The sequence below is a fragment of the Amblyomma americanum genome, chromosome 5 (genome assembly GCF_052857255.1).
Source record: "Amblyomma americanum isolate KBUSLIRL-KWMA chromosome 5, ASM5285725v1, whole genome shotgun sequence".
Taxonomy (NCBI): Eukaryota; Metazoa; Arthropoda; class Arachnida; order Ixodida; family Ixodidae; genus Amblyomma; species Amblyomma americanum.
The window spans coordinates 128377918-128398268 of NC_135501.1; the positions used below are offsets into that span (position 1 = coordinate 128377918).

At 47.6% G+C, this 20351-nt stretch overlaps 1 protein-coding gene across 1 annotated transcript in view; it reads left to right on the plus strand.

Annotated features, from left to right (window-relative positions):
* The window catches only part of LOC144135009 (uncharacterized), a 121022-nt gene that overhangs the window by 25637 nt on the left and 75034 nt on the right, over positions 1-20351 (plus strand). The window contains exons 8-9 of the mRNA XM_077667788.1: positions 6163-6265; positions 12354-12519. Of these exons, the coding sequence (XP_077523914.1) occupies positions 6163-6265; positions 12354-12519 (269 nt within the window). The remainder of the gene's footprint in view (positions 1-6162; positions 6266-12353; positions 12520-20351) is intronic.

Consider the following 20351-nt stretch of genomic DNA (forward strand, 5'->3'; position numbering starts at 1 on the left):
AAAATGTCGGTTGTGAGCTACAGCATAGTATCATGCGCCCATAAATAGGGATGGAAGCCTACGATCCTAAGGGGGGATAGAGGTCGTTGTTCTTCATGTGTTGAGTGAGGTCGCCAGCAGGACGTGTTCTAAACGTTTCCCGAGACACGACACGAGAGCGATTGGGTGGATGTTGGCTAGTGGGAGTGGTTTGTTTGGTTTGGGGATAAATATAATCTTTGCTTGACGCCAAGACTGGGCAAGGATGACTTTCACCCAGCATTAGTTTAAGTAGTACGTAATCTGGTTGATCCATTGATAATCCAGGTTGCGGAGAATGGAGTTTGAGAGTTTGTCTACACCGGGAGCGGAGGAGGTGTGGAGAGTCAGGAGGGCCGCTCTGACTTCCGCTGCCGTAATGGAGGCATCGAGGGTTGGGTTTGGTTGGCCTATGTAGAGAGGAACGGGGTCGAATATGCCAGGCGATGTATGAGTTGGCTTGAGGTTGCCCAGGAGGGGGTCAGGGGATAAGTGAGTATTGCGCATGAGCCGTATCACATGATAGAGTGTAGCTGTTTTGGACTGCGTGGGGTCGATGAGATGGCGGAGCAGTTGCGAGGCTCACTTCGTAGACAGGTTACCGGCCATGCGGTCACAGATTTGTGCCTACTTGGAGCGGCATAGCTCCTCTGCATGTTGGTTGATCTGTCTGCAGCGCAGCCAGCCGCTTTTCCATACTGCGGTTGAGTTTGATTGTTTTCCGGCGCTCTTGGAGACTGTAGTAAGCCTCTTAGAGGTGGGCGAGTCGAGAGTATAATGTGGGGACATCCTGTATAGTTTCAATGTGTTGGGTGTGCGGCAACGTCGGTCGTAAGTCAACTCACCCATTGGTCGATGTCTGCGATGGCGGCAGCTGGTGTGTCCATTCGCAGTTTGTAGATGACTTCGCAATATGTTAGCTTGTGTGAAAGGTATTTCTTGCGTTGTTGTATAAACGGGACAGCGATAGAGTATAATATGCCTAGTGTATGGTTTGTCCGGTTCTCGGTGATGCCCACGAGAGGGCGGCTTAGCTTCTGGTCTGGACTGGTGTCCATGGAGATATGCCGATTCTCATGGGAGCGTGGAAGTTATTGTGCACAGTGAGCGGGAGGCCTCGCACCAAGGACAAAAGGCGTTGCCCTCTGCCCGGTGGGGCTTGGTAGCCGCAAACAGTGTGTGCACAATTGAACTCCCGCCCAATGATGGGAGGATGCTGCCCTGTAGTGTAGTGTCGGTGTGGACCGAGACATGACTGGGGAGTGTGGCGGATGTGTTGGGGTCCTGCAGTCAGAGGGGATTTGTGGCTTGGGGGTGAGGCTGAGGAGAAGTTGAAGGCGTGCGCGCTTGCCACGGAAGCCGCGACAGCCCCATTGGAGGAGAGGTAATTGGCGGGGCCGTCGCTTCATTATGGCCAATTACCTATGGCCATACTAACGTGTTGGGGGTTGGACGATTGAGGGGTGTGATGTTGTTAAGCGCATTTCCTGCGTCTGCATCATTCTGGTGAACAGTTGTTGCACCTGGTGTAGAAATCGGTGTGTGATTTGATCTATGGTGTTGGTAAATTTTGCCACAAGGCCCGCCTCCATTTCTTGTAATATTATGTTCAGTTTTTCTTCCAGTTTCCTGTGACCATCTTGGGTGATCTGGAGGGATTCCAGTGTGCATTTCTTTTTGGCGGGCGGGGTATCGGTTGGCTACGGAGGAGTGGGGGTGATGTGTAATGTGGGGCTTTGTGATGGGAGTGAGGCAGTTTGTGTGGGATGGAGAAGGGGAGGAGTGGTATGAGAGAGGCGGAAATAGAGATCTTTGTGTGGGGTGGATTGAGGGAGAAGAGTTAGGAGAGATGTTGGGCATTAACGAGGAAAGGCGGCTTACCTACACCCTTAGGGCCTTTAGCTCCCTGTTCCTGGGATCCGCACGAGGTGGGGAGGTCTTGCCGGCAACTCTGTCGGCCCATGAGAGGTGGTGCGGTTTGGTGGTTGACTTTGAGGAGTGGACATTTCGGGTGCGTGATACTGACTTGGAGGCACTGGAGCGGTTTTTGATGCGGGAGTTCTCGCGATGGGTTGTAGCGTCCTTGCGGCATGTGTGAGTAGAGTGGCCAGACTTGAGGGCTCGGTGACCGCGGGCAATGCATCCGGTTGTACCCGTCATGTGCCACCCACCACAAAGGATGCATTTTGGTGTGCATGTAGGTATTTCTTCTAGAGGGTGTGGGGTAGCGCTTCTGGGGCAGTTGTATGTACGGGGTAATATGCGCACACCAGCTCAATGTCCTGGCTTCCTACTGTTAAAGCACCCGCCCATATAGCCTCGGTACAGGGTGTAGAAGTGCAGACCTCCTCCATAGAGATTTTTCTCGGGGATGGACCTTCCCGGAAGGTGATGAGAATGCATAAGATATTGCCCATCCTTCTGGCAGCCACTACAGGGCATGCGGGTTTCCTTTGATTAAGTGATCCAGGAGTTCTGCTGGGATCTCGTTCCAGTACGCATTACTAATTCCCCACGTACTGACCCGTCAGGGGCAGTTATGTATGCTGTCAGGGCGTAGGTGCTGTCTGGAAAATTGAGTTTTGTAACACGCATCATGCTGATGGCGTCTTGTTTGTTGGATGTGTTGCAGTGCACGTGTTGTTAGCTGGATAGATGCGCAGTTGTACTTTCTCTGGTTCTCTAAGCTCTTGGGCTGCTAGGAGAAGGGCGGACCGTAGTTGGCGGGAGGCAGAGTGGTGAGCTGTAGGCCTCCTCTCGAGCGGAGAACTACCGTGAAGTATGCAGGCGATTAGGCGTGCAGCGCGCAGCGCTTACGTCATTGAAGACAGGTACACCGGGACAGCGGGTTGCAAGCCGGATGTTGCGCTGGCGTTAATGGCCTTCTGCGGCATCGTTCTCAGGCTATCGGGCCAATTCTAGCCGGCTCCAGGCGTTGGGATGGAACACTCAAAATAAATGTCCTGTCATGGAGGTCGTAATCCCGTGGATGGAGGGTCTCTCTGGGTACATGCATCGCTATAGTGGCGCTTCTATGGGAGGCTTCTATGGCGGGCCCGAAAAAGGACTGGCTTGTGCAAAAAATTTTCTCCCAGTGGTGCTCACCTTCACGAGGCTCTGGGCGAAGGTATCAAAGCTGGTAGTGCAGTCGATTTGCTGAAAATGCCGTCTTTGGACGGAGCCAACGTGAAGCACGTCCACACTCCACGATCCTCCCCTCCTAGGATATTCGCTGCTGTGCCGCGAGCTCTCTCGGCTGGCCTCGGCGAAAAGCTCGTTTCCTAGAGCAACAGCAGAGGGCAGAAGTAGAGAGGAAACATGAGAAAAAAGGCAGCTCCATGGCTAGCCTCGGCAGAGTCCATTTCATAAAGCAACAGCAGAGTGCAGAACAAGATAGGGAACATGAGGAGGCAGCTGCACGGCTGGCGCCTGCAAAAAGTCTGTTTCCTGCAGCAACAGATGGCAGAAGAACTAGAGGGGGAACATGTGGGAAGAAGTAGCTCCACGGCTCGCCTCGGCGAAAAGTCCGTTTCCTGGACAAAAAAGAGAAGACACAACAAGACAGGGAACATGAGGTAAAAGGCAGCTGCACGGCTGGCCTCTGCAAAAAGTCCGTTTCCTGGAGCAGCAGCAAAGGGCGGAACTATTAAGGAAACATATGGGAATAGACAGTTCCACAGCTCGTCTTTGCGAAAAGTTCGTTTCGTTTAGCAACAGCAGAGGGCAGAACTCTAGAGGGAACATGAAGAAAAATCAGCTCCACGACTGGCCTCGGCAAAAATCGGTATCCTAGAGCAACATGAGATGGCAGAACTAGGTAGGAAACATGTTGCAAGAGCTAGATACACGGTGGCGGCGGCGAAAAGTCCATTTCCTAGAGCAAGAGCAGAGGGCACAACTAGAGAGGGAACACGAGGGAAGAGGCAGATCTACGGCTGGCTTTGGCGAAAAGTTCATTTCCTGGAGCAAGAGCAGAGGGCACAACTAGAGAGGGAACACGAGGGAAGAGGCAGATCTACGGCTGGCTTTGGCGAAAAGTTCATTTCCTGGAGCAAGAGCAGAGGGCACAACTAGAGAGGGAACACGAGGGAAGAGGCAGATCTACGGCTGGCTTTGGCGAAAAGTTCATTTCCTGGAGCAAGAGCAGAGGGCACAACTAGAGAGGGAACACGAGGGAAGAGGCAGATCTACGGCTGGCTTTGGCGAAAAGTTCATTTCCTGGAGCAAGAGCAGAGGGCACAACTAGAGAGGGAACACGAGGGAAGAGGCAGATCTACGGCTGGCTTTGGCGAAAAGTTCATTTCCTGGAGCAAGAGCAGAGGGCACAACTAGAGAGGGAACACGAGGGAAGAGGCAGATCTACGGCTGGCTTTGGCGAAAAGTTCATTTCCTGGAGCAAGAGCAGAGGGCACAACTAGAGAGGGAACACGAGGGAAGAGGCAGATCTACGGCTGGCTTTGGCGAAAAGTTCATTTCCTGGAGCAACAGCAGAGGGAAGAGCTAGAGAGGGAACATGTGGGAAGAGGTAGCTACATGGCTGGCCTCTGCGAAAAGTTCGTTTCTCGGAGGAAGACGAGAGGGCAGAACTCGAGAAGGGACATATAGAAAGAGGTAGCTCACGGCAGGGCTTTGAGCCTCCCCCCCTCTCCCCACGCTTCACGTAGCGGCGTTGAGGGAGCCGTGGCGAAGCTCGATCGTGACGGCTGCTTCCTCAGTCGCGCCATCAGCTATCAGCGTGCGGGGAGTGAGGACATAGATTCAAGTTCCGTGTCTTGACTGAAGAGCTGTGCAAGTCCTCCACCACTAACCCGTCAAAGGTTAGAGGTTCACTGAACCTCGTGTTTTTAACGCCATATCGTTAAGTTCCCGTTGTGCAGAAAATACGGCGTCGTCGTGGTCGGCGTTGTGAGAGAAATAGGGTGGCATAGGTTGGCTCAGGCGGTCACCCCCGAAGAAACTACCTAGGAGGGCTACCTAGGTCACTTGACTTTGTGGCGATCACGACAACCTGCCGACCATGTTGCGAGGAAACCAACCACCACGCCAAGGTGCAGTTAAATAGTGACAGATCGCGTGAGCTTGCTTGAAAAGAGCAACTTTGGTCTTCGGAATAATTTTGACCACCTGGTGATCATTAACGTGCATTGCCATCGCGCAGCACACGGACACCTTTTGCGTTTCGCCTCCATCGAAACTCGACCGCCGCGGTTGGGCTAGAACCAGCGTACTCTGTTTCAGTAGACGAACGCGCTAACCACTTAGCCACCGGGGCGGGTAATTTAAAGGTGAAATGGTCAGTTCCGCATATCCTATCGCGTCATATCCTTAAGACGGAGCTTAAATGTCACCTTCAATTTTTCTGCCTTGGTATAGTCGGATACAATTTTAAACGCTGCCGCGGTGGCTGAGTGGTTATGGCGCTCGGGTGCTGGCCTGAAAGACGCGGGTTCGATCCCGGCCGCAGTGGTGGAATTTCGATGGAGGCGAAATTCTAGAGGCCCTTGTGCTGTGCGATGTCAGTGCACGTTAAAGAACCCCAGGTGGTCGAAATTTCCGGAGCCCTTCACTACGGCGTCTCTCATAGCCTGAGTCGCTTTGGGGCGTTAAACCCCATAACCAAACCAAACCAATTATATACCGCAGCAGGTTTTCCCTGCCAAATGACTCCCTTCAGGCAGTGGCGTCGGCCGGTTCTCTTGAGATGTCAGTATGACAAAGCAGTGAATGGTAGGTGAAAAGGATAATCTCAACACTATGTTCGGCGATAAACCGCTGTCCTCATTGTTGCGCTGCTTCCTGCATTGTTACGCTGCCAGGGTCTTGAGAATCGGCCGATGCCATTGGTTGGAAAGGGGGTTCTTTGACTGGGAAACGCCGCTGTATTCTTGAGTTGTATCCTACTACAGTGAAGCAGCGCTTCTGCGCTAAAACAAACAGGCAGCGTTCCGCAGCAATGACATACCAAAATGAAGTTTCTATCCGCAACTTTCGAGCAGGTGTGCACTTCAGGTTTTCATATCAGATTGAGGTTCATAACTTTTATCCTCATTCTTATCACGGTCTGCTACAGCAGTCATCACATCATCGCCATACGTGGCGACTCAGAAGGTCCTCAGTGTCTCACCATAAGCTGTCGACTTTCAGAATGCCAAAGCTCGAGAAGCTCAGCGACGCCAAACTGGTTTTCAAACTCTCCAAAAAGATCAACGAGTACAAATACATCAGCATTTTCTCCAAAACAGAGCAGGTAAGCACGCGGTTTGTGCACGGCTTGCTTCGTGCACTTCGAGTAAGCGTCACACTACCGCTCTCTACCAGAAGCATCGCGGCTCTTCTCGCCGTATCTGGAGCACCGAGAAACGCTCTTTCCCGCGTGCGACGAAATGCTTTCAGCAAAGCGCGTTCCGCTACCTCTTAAACGCCTACCGCGCTGCAGTCTCGACGTGGCAGGCTAGCGGGCTGCGGACGGGAACGTGGCGCCACCTAGAGCCTTCCGGGCGATGTGCGCATGCGCAGTTGCGCGGCGCGGTAAGCGGTGGCGGTACGTGCTATGCTTTCTAACGTCACAGGGTTGCAACGTTTGCACGGTTGGGCGTACCGCGTAGTGCTAAGAGCACTTTGAGCACAGCACACCAGTTAGTGTTTGGAGCCCTTGTATCGAGAATCCTATGGTCTGAGTCGGCCGCAACTTATAGGTTATCTTAATGTCGTGACACCGGTGCGCGATAAATGAACTGTGTATGCTTGTTGACATATGCGCAATGGAGCGTAACGTGGGAGACTCGGAGATACCAGTATCGCTCGCCCGCTCATGTAACAGTTTGCTCGCCAAAAGTGTGACAATAACATTATCGTTGCTAAAAACTATCGCTACTTCCATAGCCGTGAAGCGCAAGCAGGAAAGATTTAAAGGCACCGAACGCGAGAGCAAATTTCTCTTAAGAGTGCAAAATATCCTCACGAGACGTCCAAAGAGACTTCTTGAAAACGTTGCAGCTTTACCCTTTTTGGAACACGCATGGTGTCTTTGTGATACGATGTTGAGTGCGAGCGCGCGTACGTAGCCTCCCTCGTACATTTTCTTTTCCGGGCTTACACGTTATTGTAGCGTCTGTGTTTGTTCTCTTAATGTGTGAACATTTTTAACGCAATAGCATGTAGTTTGTAGTCTTAAAGAACTACCGAGTTTCGCGTAACGAAATGTCATGATTTTTCGAGAGGGCCTTGTGACGTCATCAGAACTACCTAATTTGACAATCTTAAGCCTAGAAAAGATAAATTGTCTTCCATCAGATCACCATATGGGATTACAATGGTGTAAATCACTGGGAGGGACAGGGGAGTCTTCACTTCTTCTCTTATGACGCGGTGACACCCCCTCTCAGGCAGTGCGTAATTCAGCTGCATTTAATGTTGTAATGCAGTTGATGGTGGTAACTCTTGTCACTGTGGCATGTTGGATCATCTGCTTAAGGGGGGAGAGTACCTCATGAGCTGCCGGTATGAAATTTTCAATATATCTGGGCGTCTATTCTATTGCCTCAAGTTCTGAAAACTTGCGTGAAACGCTCCAAGTTATATTTAAAAATATGCTGCCCATCTGAAGTTAAAGGACAAACAATTTTCGTGCTGTGGCGCTTTGGGAAAGGTGCACCTACAAAAAGCCTGTTGCCTCCGGAGCCACGGAAATTCACATCAATGGTCTTTATTATGTACACTGTTGACTGACGTACCAAGCTATACTGGACAAAAGAATATTTTAACAGGAAAGATTTCGAACGAAATTTTTTCAGACATCATAAGATTTCACTACAACAATCAGTATATCCCCCACTCTGCTGTCGGCAAGCTTGCATTTTTTTGCTTTAATGTTTTTTCTATCTTCAAATAAATTCCCCATTCGTTTTCTATGGCAGTCCTAACGGCTCGATGCGAGCAATGGATAAACGTAAATCGAAAAAAATCTACCATTACCTTCAACATTTCCATAACAGGGCATTAACATTAATCTGATATTCAAAATTTTCGTCCAAAGAAAGGTGTACAAGCCTCTAAAAAAAGGATTTTGACAATTCATTTATGGCAATTGCTTCAGGGATTTCTCTAAACAAAACTTTTATTCCTCTCTGAATTTTTCTAGTTCAGTAGACGCAATAGGAATACATTTGAAAGACCTTAGATTTTAATCTCTGATGTTTTCAGAGTTGGCTAAAAAATTTTCCCGAAATTCACGAAAACTGCGTGTCTAGAAATTGTTGTTTAAACTGTGGCAGCGCAATCGCAATGCTAATATGACACTGCAGGTGTGGCGTACATGTTTGTTTTTGAGGGGTTCAATCCCCAGCGCCAGCCGGTATCCACCGGTGATAATATAGGTACAGACTTTGCCATTGTTTGGTGCTCGGTTTCTTTACGGATAATTGCTTGGGAAAGGGGTCTCTGGCTAAACCTTGTGTGGACGAAGAAACCCTTTGGCAACAAATCCCTCTGCGCTATAAAAATTCATCGCGGCCGACATTCTTAAAATGTACCTGGTGGCTAATGTTCAGCATCGTTTACTTGATTGGTTTATAAAACCTTTCCTTGCACATTCATCTTCTAGCTCTCGCAGTTTGCGATGCTACGAAATACACTCTTGAAGTCAAGTTGTTGCCCATGCGGCCGAGCACCACACTGCAAAATATATCTGGGATAGCGTGCAGGCTGGCTCAAAACACGCGCTTCTTTGGCGGATTGGAAGAAAAACAAGGCACTGCTGTCTTCAGGAATATTCGGAATATATCAAACAACCGCATGGGTTAGGAAACTGCAAAAACTACCATACACGACTATCATATGCTTAAGGGTGGATGGTACCTCGTGAGCAGTCGGTAAAAAATTTTCAACATATCTCAACGTCTATTCTACTGACCAGTCTTTCGAGTGTTTCCATGGCTTGAATCGAGCAGTTAAGACTAATGAAATCCAATTGGTAATGCCCTGGACGATAGTAAAAATGCTAGTAGAAACAAAATACGAGCCTGCCGACGGGAGATGTGCCTATATATTGATTCTTATAGCGAAGTCTACGATATGTGAAAAACTGACTCATAAATCTTAGTTAACATTAATAAATCTTTCCCCTTCAAAAATTCTTTTCTCCAGAATTGTTGAGTATGACACACTAATCTACTACACTTTCTGGCATGGACCAACCTCCAAGGTTTCCTTTAGAATATTTCTGGAGTGGCCAACTTCCGAATGGTACCGAATTTTCTTCTTTAAAAATGTGGTTCAGAAGGTGCAACGTTTTTATCAAACACTCTAACCCTAGGCCACGCAGGCACGCGCTACGGCTTTGTTAAAGCGAGGCTTTATATTTATGCTGTGTGGTCGAGCAGGCCGCTGTTTCTAACACACATACTGGCGGAGCTTGCGAAACTGATGTTGGTCTTCCCTAGCTTCCGTAAGGCTGATGAGCATCGTCATGGTGGGCAGGTCGCAAGTGCATCATGTCTAGCAACAGGGGACAGTTGGTCCACAATCTAGTTGGCAGGTTTTGAGGACGTCGCCTGACCTCTATCGACCAATCGGGGATTTTGGTGACAGAGAAGCATGAAATTTTCTTGAAGGCAACCTATATGCTATCGCATTAAAAAATACTTCGAAATTGCCGCATTCGTTTTGTCCGCTGCAGTGCATTTTGCCCATCTTCACGTCTATCGCTATTTTCATGGGGTAGTAGAAAACCTTCGCCAGATAAGAATAAAAATTACGGGCCATCAATTGGACGGACGCGGACGAATGCGATCGCATTCTTCCAGTCGCCAATCTACTCCAGCATTGATTATATTGCAATTTTGATTCTGTCACAGTTATGAGTTCCACTTGCCTGTTCCACTTACGACTGTGCAACCACGCGAAAGGCGTCACTTGATAGACCTTGGCGAGCCCTCATACCACTACCGGCGCAGTGGCGCAGCATTTAAGCTATGCGCCAGAGAACTGGCTGGGGGCTGTTTCAAAAGCAGCCACCGGTGGGGTTTGTGAGAGCCAGGGTGCTCTTCCCGAGCAATGCGAGAAGGAAAAGCTGCCGCGAGCCTCATTTTTGCACAAACAGTTCGTCGGAAGGGAGGCTACAGTATATGCTGCATGTAGGCCTGCGGTTGTTTCAGTCAGTCATTCTCGAAGCCATTTTCATTTTTGCGGAGCCAGTTACCGTCCGGTGTCTCCCTCGTCTCTCCTAAAAGTGGAGAGGCATGGGAGAGGGTAATCGTTAACAAATGACAAATCCCCTCAAGGCCGCCTTGCAGGTGAAGGATTCACACGGAGGCCACCGATGCTGCCAGACACTTCATGGCCTTCCTAATGCATTCGCGTCGAAACCCAGTGTCGTCCGCGGTTGTGCCGAAAAATCCTCACTGGCTGCTGGCAGTGACGTCATTTCTGACATTACCAGAGCTGAGAAACAAACTTGGTTTGAGGGACGTTACGTCACTAGTCCGGAGAATGTTCACGTTTGGAAGGGAACTGATGTCATCAAACCGGCTGTGTCATCATCAGGTCAAGTTCTTAGGGCCGTAGCCTCTGCCTGCTAGCCGTGGCAGGTATTTTACGAGAAGAACAATCTGGGTCTCAGAAGCGCCACTTCCGGTGTAAGCACCAACATCTTTGAAAGCTATCGCATTGCAAACGCAAGCGATAGCTATATATGGAAGCACATATGAAAATTGGCGTGCTCCATAAGACGTCATGTTAAATGTATCGAAACCGCATGGAGATTATGTAGAATTCTTATAGGTTCCGTACAGAGGGGGTATGGATTTCCATATATTGTATCATGTCTTATGCACTCCATATTCCCATAATTCCATATGAGCGGCTAATACAAAACGTTTCAGTAGGAGTGGAAGATGGAAACCTGGCCACCGGATTGTGTGCAATTTCCCTACCGTGCCAGAAGGCAGGTGGTCTCCCACCCAAAATTTTCATTTTGTCCAAGCCCCAAAATTTGCAAACTAGCTCTGAAATGCCGGAAGTAGGAAAACCTACAAAACGAATTATGGTGGATTAGTGGGCGGGTAAAGGTGGTTTAGTTGGTCGCATTACCATAATCACGTATGTAAACCCAATGGAAGATACTAGAAGATTCTAGGTGGTGATTCATGCCGCATAAGGGCATATAATTTTCGCGATAAAACCGCAGGAACACTTTAAACTCACTATATTGCAGGCATCCTAATGTTATCATATTTTGTTCTTATAAAATGTAGCTAAGACATGCTTTTTTTCCTCTCGTATCTGCGGGCCATTCAAAAGAACGATAGGAGTTCTGGAGCAAGCAATACACTCATTATTGCTAGTGTACAGATCCTGGAGGGCACTATGATGTCGCGTTTTGTACCGGATGCGGCCTCTTGCTAAAAGAATTTTCTGTACGAACATGACGAGGAAACTCCTTTAAACTTTCCTTAATGAGTATGAGTAGCTAATTGAAGGACGCTTCGAATGTTTTGCGACGCAGCAGGGAGAGATTCTGTCGGTTCTTTTCAGGAGCTTCCAGGTGCACGAAGGCTATTTTTGCAATCTTTTCTTCTGCTTTGTAAAGGCAGTCTCTTTGGCAAGGGCTGATCTTTAGTTCCCATGTGCCGATTCATTTCGGCTAGATACCTGATACTGGATATTATTACTTAGGGTGGGCTACACGCGTCTCAATAATTAAGGAGCGTAACGATAATAGTTATAAAGTTAAGTATTCAATACTAGTTAACCAGCCTGGTAGTTAGAATTTCTTAGCTGTATTCTGACATATTACACCACTGACAATGATGTGCCGAAAAAAGTGCTCTTCTGACTCAAAAAGCCTAGTTATAAAAATAGTGTAAATACTTATGTGAAACACAGTCTATACGTTCGATATCTTTGGTCCCTATTTCGATTTCGAGATTTTTAAAATTTCGTCCGCCTCAGAGCTTTACCGCTTCCATTTACGCAATATAATCAGAAAGGTAATTAATAATGTCAGTTAAATGACCCCGTGTGAACTGTACTTGAATTGCGTATTTAATGTTCAGCTTGCATTACGATCTGCCTGCTTAGACTGGTCCTACGTGTTTGTCATGAATTTTCAAAAGAAAACTCAGTACAGAGAAAAAATAACGTGAAGATAGTGACATGTGAGTAACAAAAGTCATAGACACTACGTGACGAACGAAGCGTGTTGACTAATTGCAGAAAAAAGCATGAATTTCAAAAGAAAACTCAGTACAGAGAAAAAATAACGTGAAGATAGTGACATGTGAGTAACAAAAGTCATAGACACTACGTGACGAACGAAGCGTGTTGACTAATTGCAGAAAAGCTACGGAGAGATCAAGGCCAGTCCTGTCTTCGAAGCGCCGAGTCGACAAGACTGTAGTTCATTTCAGAACCCAGAGAAAAATGTGGCCTCAACTGCGAACACAATTCTTGACTCGAAACGGATGAAACTTGCGGGCTTCCATCTCGACGGCAACGTACCAAGTGAGGCTTCAGCAAACTTTTTCAATGCGAAGGAACACCCCATGTGGTGATTTCCAGTAGGTTCCTCCCTCTTTGCAGGGAAGGATACGGCGGTAATAGGACACTTGAATGTGCGTGCTTATTTGCATTTTTCCTAGTGCACGCTTCTTGTATTCTCTGTTTACTTGTAAAGGCCACTGCATTTCAAACGGACGTCGTCCGTTCGAGCAGAGAAACGAATTTCGCTTCTGTTGCTGCGCTAAAGTGCCGCATACCGTGCGGGAATTTTTTGCCCGTAAGAAAACGGCGAGGACAGAAGGAGAATGTGTGGTTTCCACTCGTAGTCATGTAGGTAATCCTCGGATGCACTCTCGTGTGTAATCTTTCGGACTGCTCCTACCGTCACATCGTATGCATAATGTAGAGGGGTGATTACGCGGGGCGAAAACTGGAGAGCACTGAAGTCTGCTGCATCGGAGAAATGCGTCGGCTTTTGCGTTTGAACGTCAGGATGATTTTTGCAAGTCATTCTTCTCCAACATAAGTACACATCCCCAACACACTTTACCGTTGTACACACCACAACACGTTCACTTCGTCCCCCTCTAACACGCTTGAACCGACATTTCGTGGCATATGCGTTGCCATCCCGCGTGGCACACACAGGTCCTGTGTTCAAACCGCGCTGCCAGCTAATTCCTTTTTTCGAATGGTCATGTTCGTGCGGACACGCCTTGCCGAAGCACTCTGCTGAAACTCTTTGCTGACAAGCTCTACTGACAGGTCGTGTACACGCCACTCATGAGACAATAAATGCTTTCGCATTAATAAAGTCGAGTCTTATTGCAGGGGCTTGGTTAGGAGCCAGGCGCTTGAGCGTGTGCGGTTCGCTGGTGTATTCGGCTTCGCTCGAGCGCACCTATATTTAGTGAAAATCGGCACCTGCTTTAAAAATCTGATTTATTTTCTCCGATCAGAGCTGCTCCCGCTCTCTAGACAAGTCAGATCACCTCATAGCGCTCGCTTCTACGCGCATTGAGCCCAGCGCCGGCAGCACCTCCTGTCGTCGCTTTTGCGAAGCAGCGACGGGGCTGCTCCCGCTGGCTTGTTGCCGCTGTCCCCTGGCATTTTGCTAACGCGTGTCCCGCTGAAGCTTTATATAATCAGACAAGCAATCAATGAATCTCCCTGGTGGGTTTAGCCTTCCTGTGCGAAAAAAGAGACTGTTCTGAGTATTTATACAGTGTGCTTTCTACTGTCTGCGGTCACACTTGACGGGACAGCTAATCACAGCAGCTATAGTTAATTCGTAATGCACTCGTAATGAAAAGAAGGCTATGTTTGCAGAACACTTTGAATTTGAGCAAGAATGCGCCAAACCTTAGGGCAACTACCACCGGCACCCACAGGCCATTGCTGCTGAACCACGTTTGTCGCAGTTCTGCGAGGCTATTATTTTCCTCTATTAGCTTAAGTGGTCACTTAGTTCGTAATAGACAGGATGTCATCGTCTAGTCGAAAGTTTTCATCAGCACGGCAGAAATTATCTGAACTATAACACGAAATTTGTCTGTAGGGCAATATCAATAGCAATATGTATAAAACACTTAAAGTAGCCGAAGAGCTATAGTAGCCAATGTAACCAGAACCTTAGAGAGTTGAGCACAGCAATGTGGAAATCCTGCCAGCAACGAAAGAGGAAGCAAATAAAGGCTCAGGATCAATGCAAAAGGGGAAATCAGGTGTTAAGGATAATGTTGTAGCAGATCTGTTAAAAGACTGAGGGGAGATTGTTCTAGGAAAACTATCCGCCCTGTGTACGCAATGCGTTATTGTCTCGAGCTTGCTTGAAGCTTGGAAGATTGCTAATATTGTCTGTATAAAAAAATTCGACGTCAAGGGCTTGAAAAATTACAAACGGATCAGCATAATTGCCCTTGCCTACAACCTATTTACTAAGGTAATCGCTGATAGTAAATACTTAGGAAGCATTTGACTCAGTGGAAGCATAAGAAGTCATTCATTCATTGCGGAGTCAGCGTGTAGAAGGGCATGTGAAAATTCTGGAAGATATCTATAACGAATGCACAGCTACCGTAATCTTCCATAAAGTCCACAATAAAATTCTAAAAAGGAAGGGCGTCAGGCAGGGGGACACATTTTGGCCACTGCTGTTAACCACCGGTTTACAGAAGTTTTTCCCAGGCCTCAAATGGGAACAGTTGGGGATAATAGTTAACGAAGAATGCCTAAGTAATCTGCGACTCGCTGATGACATTGCCTTACTAGGTCACTCAGAAGATGAGCCGAGAAGCATAAACAATGAGCTAGACAGGTAGAGCAGAACGGTGGATCAAAAACCAACAAGCAGAAAACCAGTCTAGCAACGAAACAGCAGTTCACAATGGGTAGCGAGGTTCTGGAAGTGGTAAAGGAATAAGCCTTTTTAGGACAGGTAGTTACCACTGATCCGGATCATGACACGGGAATAACTAGAACAAGAATGAGGTCGAGCGCATATGATCATGAATGGCATGGAATGGATCTCAGATCATGAATGGCAGTTAACCAATATCCCTCAAATGAAAAGTATACAACAGCTGTATCTTACCAGTACTCACCTACGTGGCCGAAACATGGGGGCTGACGAAAAGGGTTCAGCTTAAGTTAAGGACAACGCAGCGCAATATGGAAAGAAAAATCATAGATGCAACGTTAAGAGACCGCAAGTGGGCGGAGGGGGTGAGGAAACGAACGTGGATTAATGACATTGAAGTCGAAATCAGGAGGAAGAAATGGACTTGGCCAGGTCATGTAATGCGAAGGCAAGATAATCATTGGTCCTTACGGGTAACGGGGTGGAATCAAGAGGAGGCAAGCGCAGCAGTGGGCGGCAGAAAGTCAATTGTGTGGATGAGATCTCCGAAAAATGACAGGGTTAATTGAAGAGACATGGGAGAGGCCTTTGCCCTGTGGTGGGCGTCGACAGACTGCTACAGAGGACGAATGTGTTCAGCAGGCAATGAATGCCAAAAAGCCGCGATTATTAAAGCGAAATCATTATATGCCTCATGTGACAGAAAACCTGTCAGCGGAAGTTGTTTTCAATATATGTCCGTAGGAAGTGGCACGTCTCACCTGTTGAGAAAAGAAATTAGCTGGCATTGAGTTTCGAACCCAAGCTCTCTACGTACCTGGTGGGCACGCAACGCAACTGCCGCAAAGGATCTTATTTTTCTTGGTTGCATGACAATCAAATCCGCTAAGCTAACAAATTCTTTACGAACGCGCATACAATTACGCGATGCAGACAAACATTCTCATGTAATCGTACCATGAACTCCACCGGCACATAAAAATTGCGGGAGATGTACACATGTGTCAAGAATCGGCAACCATTCAGGCGGGCAGGCCTGCGCAGCATAAACTCCCCGCACCAAGGCGCACTGTTCCCTGAACAGGAACTTAGATGAACGAGGTGGCTCTTCGTGTTGATCTATCATGCGGCTCTTCCATGGGATAAAAAGTCCAATAAGCGTTAACCTATCGCACAGAATACAGGAGTATTATCCGGACAGGAGAGAACCTTATACTGTAGGGTGAGATCTGAATGTCTTTTTTGATTGTTCAGTGTAGTATGTCCCAGGAAAACGCTGCATCACGGCACCACACAAAGCAATGGTAGATCGTCTCTGGTTGTTCGCATAGGCAAGAGTTCACGGACGCAATAGTCCATGGCGCAATAGTCCCCTATTGTCCTCGAACATAGCACAATAGTACCCGACCATGACACAACAGTCCCATGGCACCGTAGTCCCAGACCTTGACGGTTAGAGAAGTTTGCCACGAGGGGTCGTTGGTTTAAGCGTGTTAGAGGGACACGAAGTGAACATGTTGTGCTGTGTATGTAATGTGTGTTGGGGATTTACGGATCCTGAACAATGACTTGCAAAAAGTTGCTGACGCCATCCAACGGTCACTTGATGAGTGTCACGTGACAAAGATGAGTTGCAAGAAAAAAATTGATGACGTTCAAGAGCAAACCTCTTTCGCCCTGTAAAGTTGGGAAATAAAGTTACTCCAATTTGATTGACTGAATGCTTTTGCATTTCTCCGATACAGCAGACTGCAGTTCTAAGATATTCGATGAAACCCAGTGTTACGAATTCAAATACGAAATCGACGCCGCGTACTCGTTTGCACATCATTACCAGGAATTCGGGGCAAGTACTTCTAGTCCGTTTGGCTGCCACCATGCAGCGCATGGCTTTGAACATAGAAAAATGGCACGTCGACACCATTTGTGGCATAAAAAAATTGACAAATATCGACGTAGTGCGCGCTAGTGAAGCGCTATATGCCGCTAGGCTTAGGGGCACTGGCTAGGCGCTGTTAAGAATTTCCGATAATGGGAACCTGAGTGCAAATTCAAAAGTTTGCAGGAGCCAGCACTACTCGAAAATTTGTGGCGCCACTGTGAATAACTAGATGAAGGTGAAGGAGGTGCTAATGTAAAGTCGTGTAAGAAGATCAGCACAAGTGATCCATTATTGGTACAAACTAATCTCCTCTGGCCGTTCTGCGGTTCACGAAAACTCCAGTAACAAGCATTGCTGCCGTTACTCAATCTTCAGTCTTCCGTCACGTCTAGCAGAAAGTCGCAAAGAATTCTTAAGGCTGGCTCACGTGCAAACAATTCAGCGAATTGATCAATTGAGCGGCGCATCGCTTCGAAAAAATTTCAATCTCCTTGGAGTCTGGTCGCTCGAGCCGCTTGAGCCACCGCCCCGACTCTAAACAGGTTCTTGCTTCGCGGCGGCAGGATTCGCTAGCGTTTTCGCTTGCATGTGAAACAGGCGTCCGCTCCTGCGTTGAGCGTCGCCGTTGGCTTCGGCGTAACCGAGCGAACGAGAACATCGGAGGATAGGAGATAGAACGCAGAGCGCAGCAGAGGCGGGAGGACGGCTGTTGCAGAGTGAGAAAAAGGCGGAAAGCGGAGGAGGGAAGTGCCACAGCTCCACTATGATGCGGTTGGCAAACGCGAATATTGGGTAATTGCTCCGAGTGCCATGGATCTCTACGACTTCGCGAGGAGGAAAGTGGAGGAGTAGGTTATGGTAGAAGCAGAGAGAGTACAGTAGCGCTATGGTCGTTGGCAGGAGGCGTGGCTCATGGACAGCGGAACACTGTCACGCTGCCCAAGTCGAAACCCAGAGCAGCCTCCGTTCTGCACTGTGTGTTCCATATGTGGTCTCCTACGGTCTCAGTGCCGCAGTGGCGGCACTCAAAAATCGCGTTTGCGAGAGGCGTGTTTGCGCTAACGTTGCGCTAGCGTTTAGAGCCTTCAGCGCGGTGCGGAGCAGCTGCTGCTGCCGGCGACACGACGCGCCATCGAAACCAAGGGAGGAGGGGGAGAGTAAATCCACGTCCAGGGACGAAGAGGAAGAAGGAACGCCCAGCGAAACGCAGCGGCGAAAGGCTGACTGCAGCTCGACCGGGCGAATTCCACGCGGCCAGCGGTAGCTATCGCGTCACTCTAGGTTTAACCAGACCTAAACCACAGCCTTTTTGTTTCTGCCCAACCATTGGGCGGTCACTTCTGCTTTTACTTTATCTTTTTACTCGCGACTTCTGAAATACAACATTCCATGACTTGTCGCACCCTATTTTGTGATAACTGTTACCAGAGGGAGAAAAAAAAATTGTTGCTTTTAGACTAAAATTTACATTATATATATATATATATATATATATATATATATATATATATATATATATATATATATATATATATATATATATATATATATATATATATATATATATATAGATAGAAAGATAGATAGATAGATATATAAATAGAGAGAAAGATGGATGGACAGATCGATGGATAGAGATATAGATAGATAGACGGCACCTTTATTTGTGTCAATTGACATAAAAAAAGAATCAGGCCTACATAAGCCTCGGGCGGCTTGTGTAGGCCTGGCAGACAACGAACAATATAACATGATTATATCAAAAGGGACAAAGTTCACAGTTTGCACCGTAATGCGATAAACTCTTTGTGCAGCGTAATGCGATAGACTCGGCGATATCACTTAGTCACGCGCGGCGCATGTGCAGTAAGTAGGAACCGCACATGATGCTACACTCTTAGTCTGGATCCATCTAAGGATACACTTGGTGCGCAACTCTTAAGCGCCTGTTCGTTGGCTGAGCCGCGTTGCCGCCATCGGTGTAACCGAGCGAAAGAGGGTACCGCCGCTTGCTCATAGATGGCGTTAGAGTGGTGCGCGCCGTCACGATATATTTCTGCAGGCAATATATCAGGAAAATAAATTTGAAATATCGTGGCAGGGGATTACGAGTACGACAACTGGTCGAGGTACACGAAGGATTAAGGCAAGCTTCTCCTCTATCACCGCTGCTGTTCATTATTTATATGATAAATATGGAAAGAAGGCTACAAGGAAGCATACTAGGTTACAATCTGTCGTATAGATTAGGCGGAAAGGTTTTCGAGCAGCGGCTGCAGGACTTAATGTACGCGGACGATATTGTACTGTCACCAGATAGCCAGAAAGATTTCCCGACTCTGGTTAATTACTGTGGATACGAAGGAGGCACTCTAGGTTTCAGTTTTAGAGCAACTAAGTCAGGTGTGTTGATTTTGAACGATAAAACGGATAGCTGCTTGCAATACAAGACCATGAAAGACCAGGAGTGGCCTAATACAAATACCTCGGGGTATGGGTAAACAAAGGGCATATGTACACTGAAAATCACGAACAGTCATTTATAGCAAAACTGCGAAGAGATGCCGGGATAATGAGACATAGGGCATTGTGGGGGTACAACAAAGATGAAGTACGTAGTTATTTCGAAACGAATAATGATGCCGGAGCTTACTTTCGGGAATGCGGTTCTTTGTTTAAAGGAAGGAGTTCAGTCGAGGTTAGAAGTAAATCAGAGGGCTGTTCGAAGATCAACACTACGTGCCTACGGGAAAATCAGAAACAAGGCAGTAAAGGAGAATATGGGCTGGACATCGCTCGAAGCCCGGCAAGCACAGAGTAAAATTCTATATAAAAAAGCCATGAGGAAATTGGACGATAACAGGTGGGCAGCTTGGGTATGTAACTACCTATACAGGAAGAGCATGGACTCACATTGGCGGAAAATTACTAGGGAGCCAACCAGTAAGTATGCCAGACACAAGGACGGAGAAAGAGCATTAAACGAAAGGTTAAAAACGCGGAACGTAAAAATTGGATAAATTCAATGGAAAAGAAGCATAGTGTAGAACAATATCGATACTCGAAAAGGCAGATCAGAAAGGAAGCGTTTTTTTATAGCTCAAAAGGCTTTGCCCTGCTCTTTGAAGGTAGATTAGGATATCTTCCCGACGCTCTAGGGTTTCGAGATAAGAATAGTCATGTAAATAAATCTGCGGTGGTGATGAGCAAAAAGCCTTTGGAAGATTGTTGGCTCAAAAGTAGAGAGGTGACAGAACGTTACAAGCGCAGGAAGACATATTTAAGGAAAATGGCGAGTTCTAATAACACCATATATCACAAAGTTAATAAAAATGAAGGGAAAAAATCAGCATGGTGGCAGATGCCATCACCACGTTTCAAAGGGGACGCTGCTACTTTCCATCCATCCATCAGGCGCGCCGCGCACGCCATCACCACTGCAAGAGCGGAGGTACGGAGGTTAGGGGAGGAGTGGTTTGCATGCGGAGGCCTCCTCGCAGTCGCGCCACACTCCGCTCCGTGGCGCGCGCTGCTTTGAAAAGTGCTGCATGCGACAAATTGTGCACGTCGGTCGCGCCATTCACGGCATTGCCT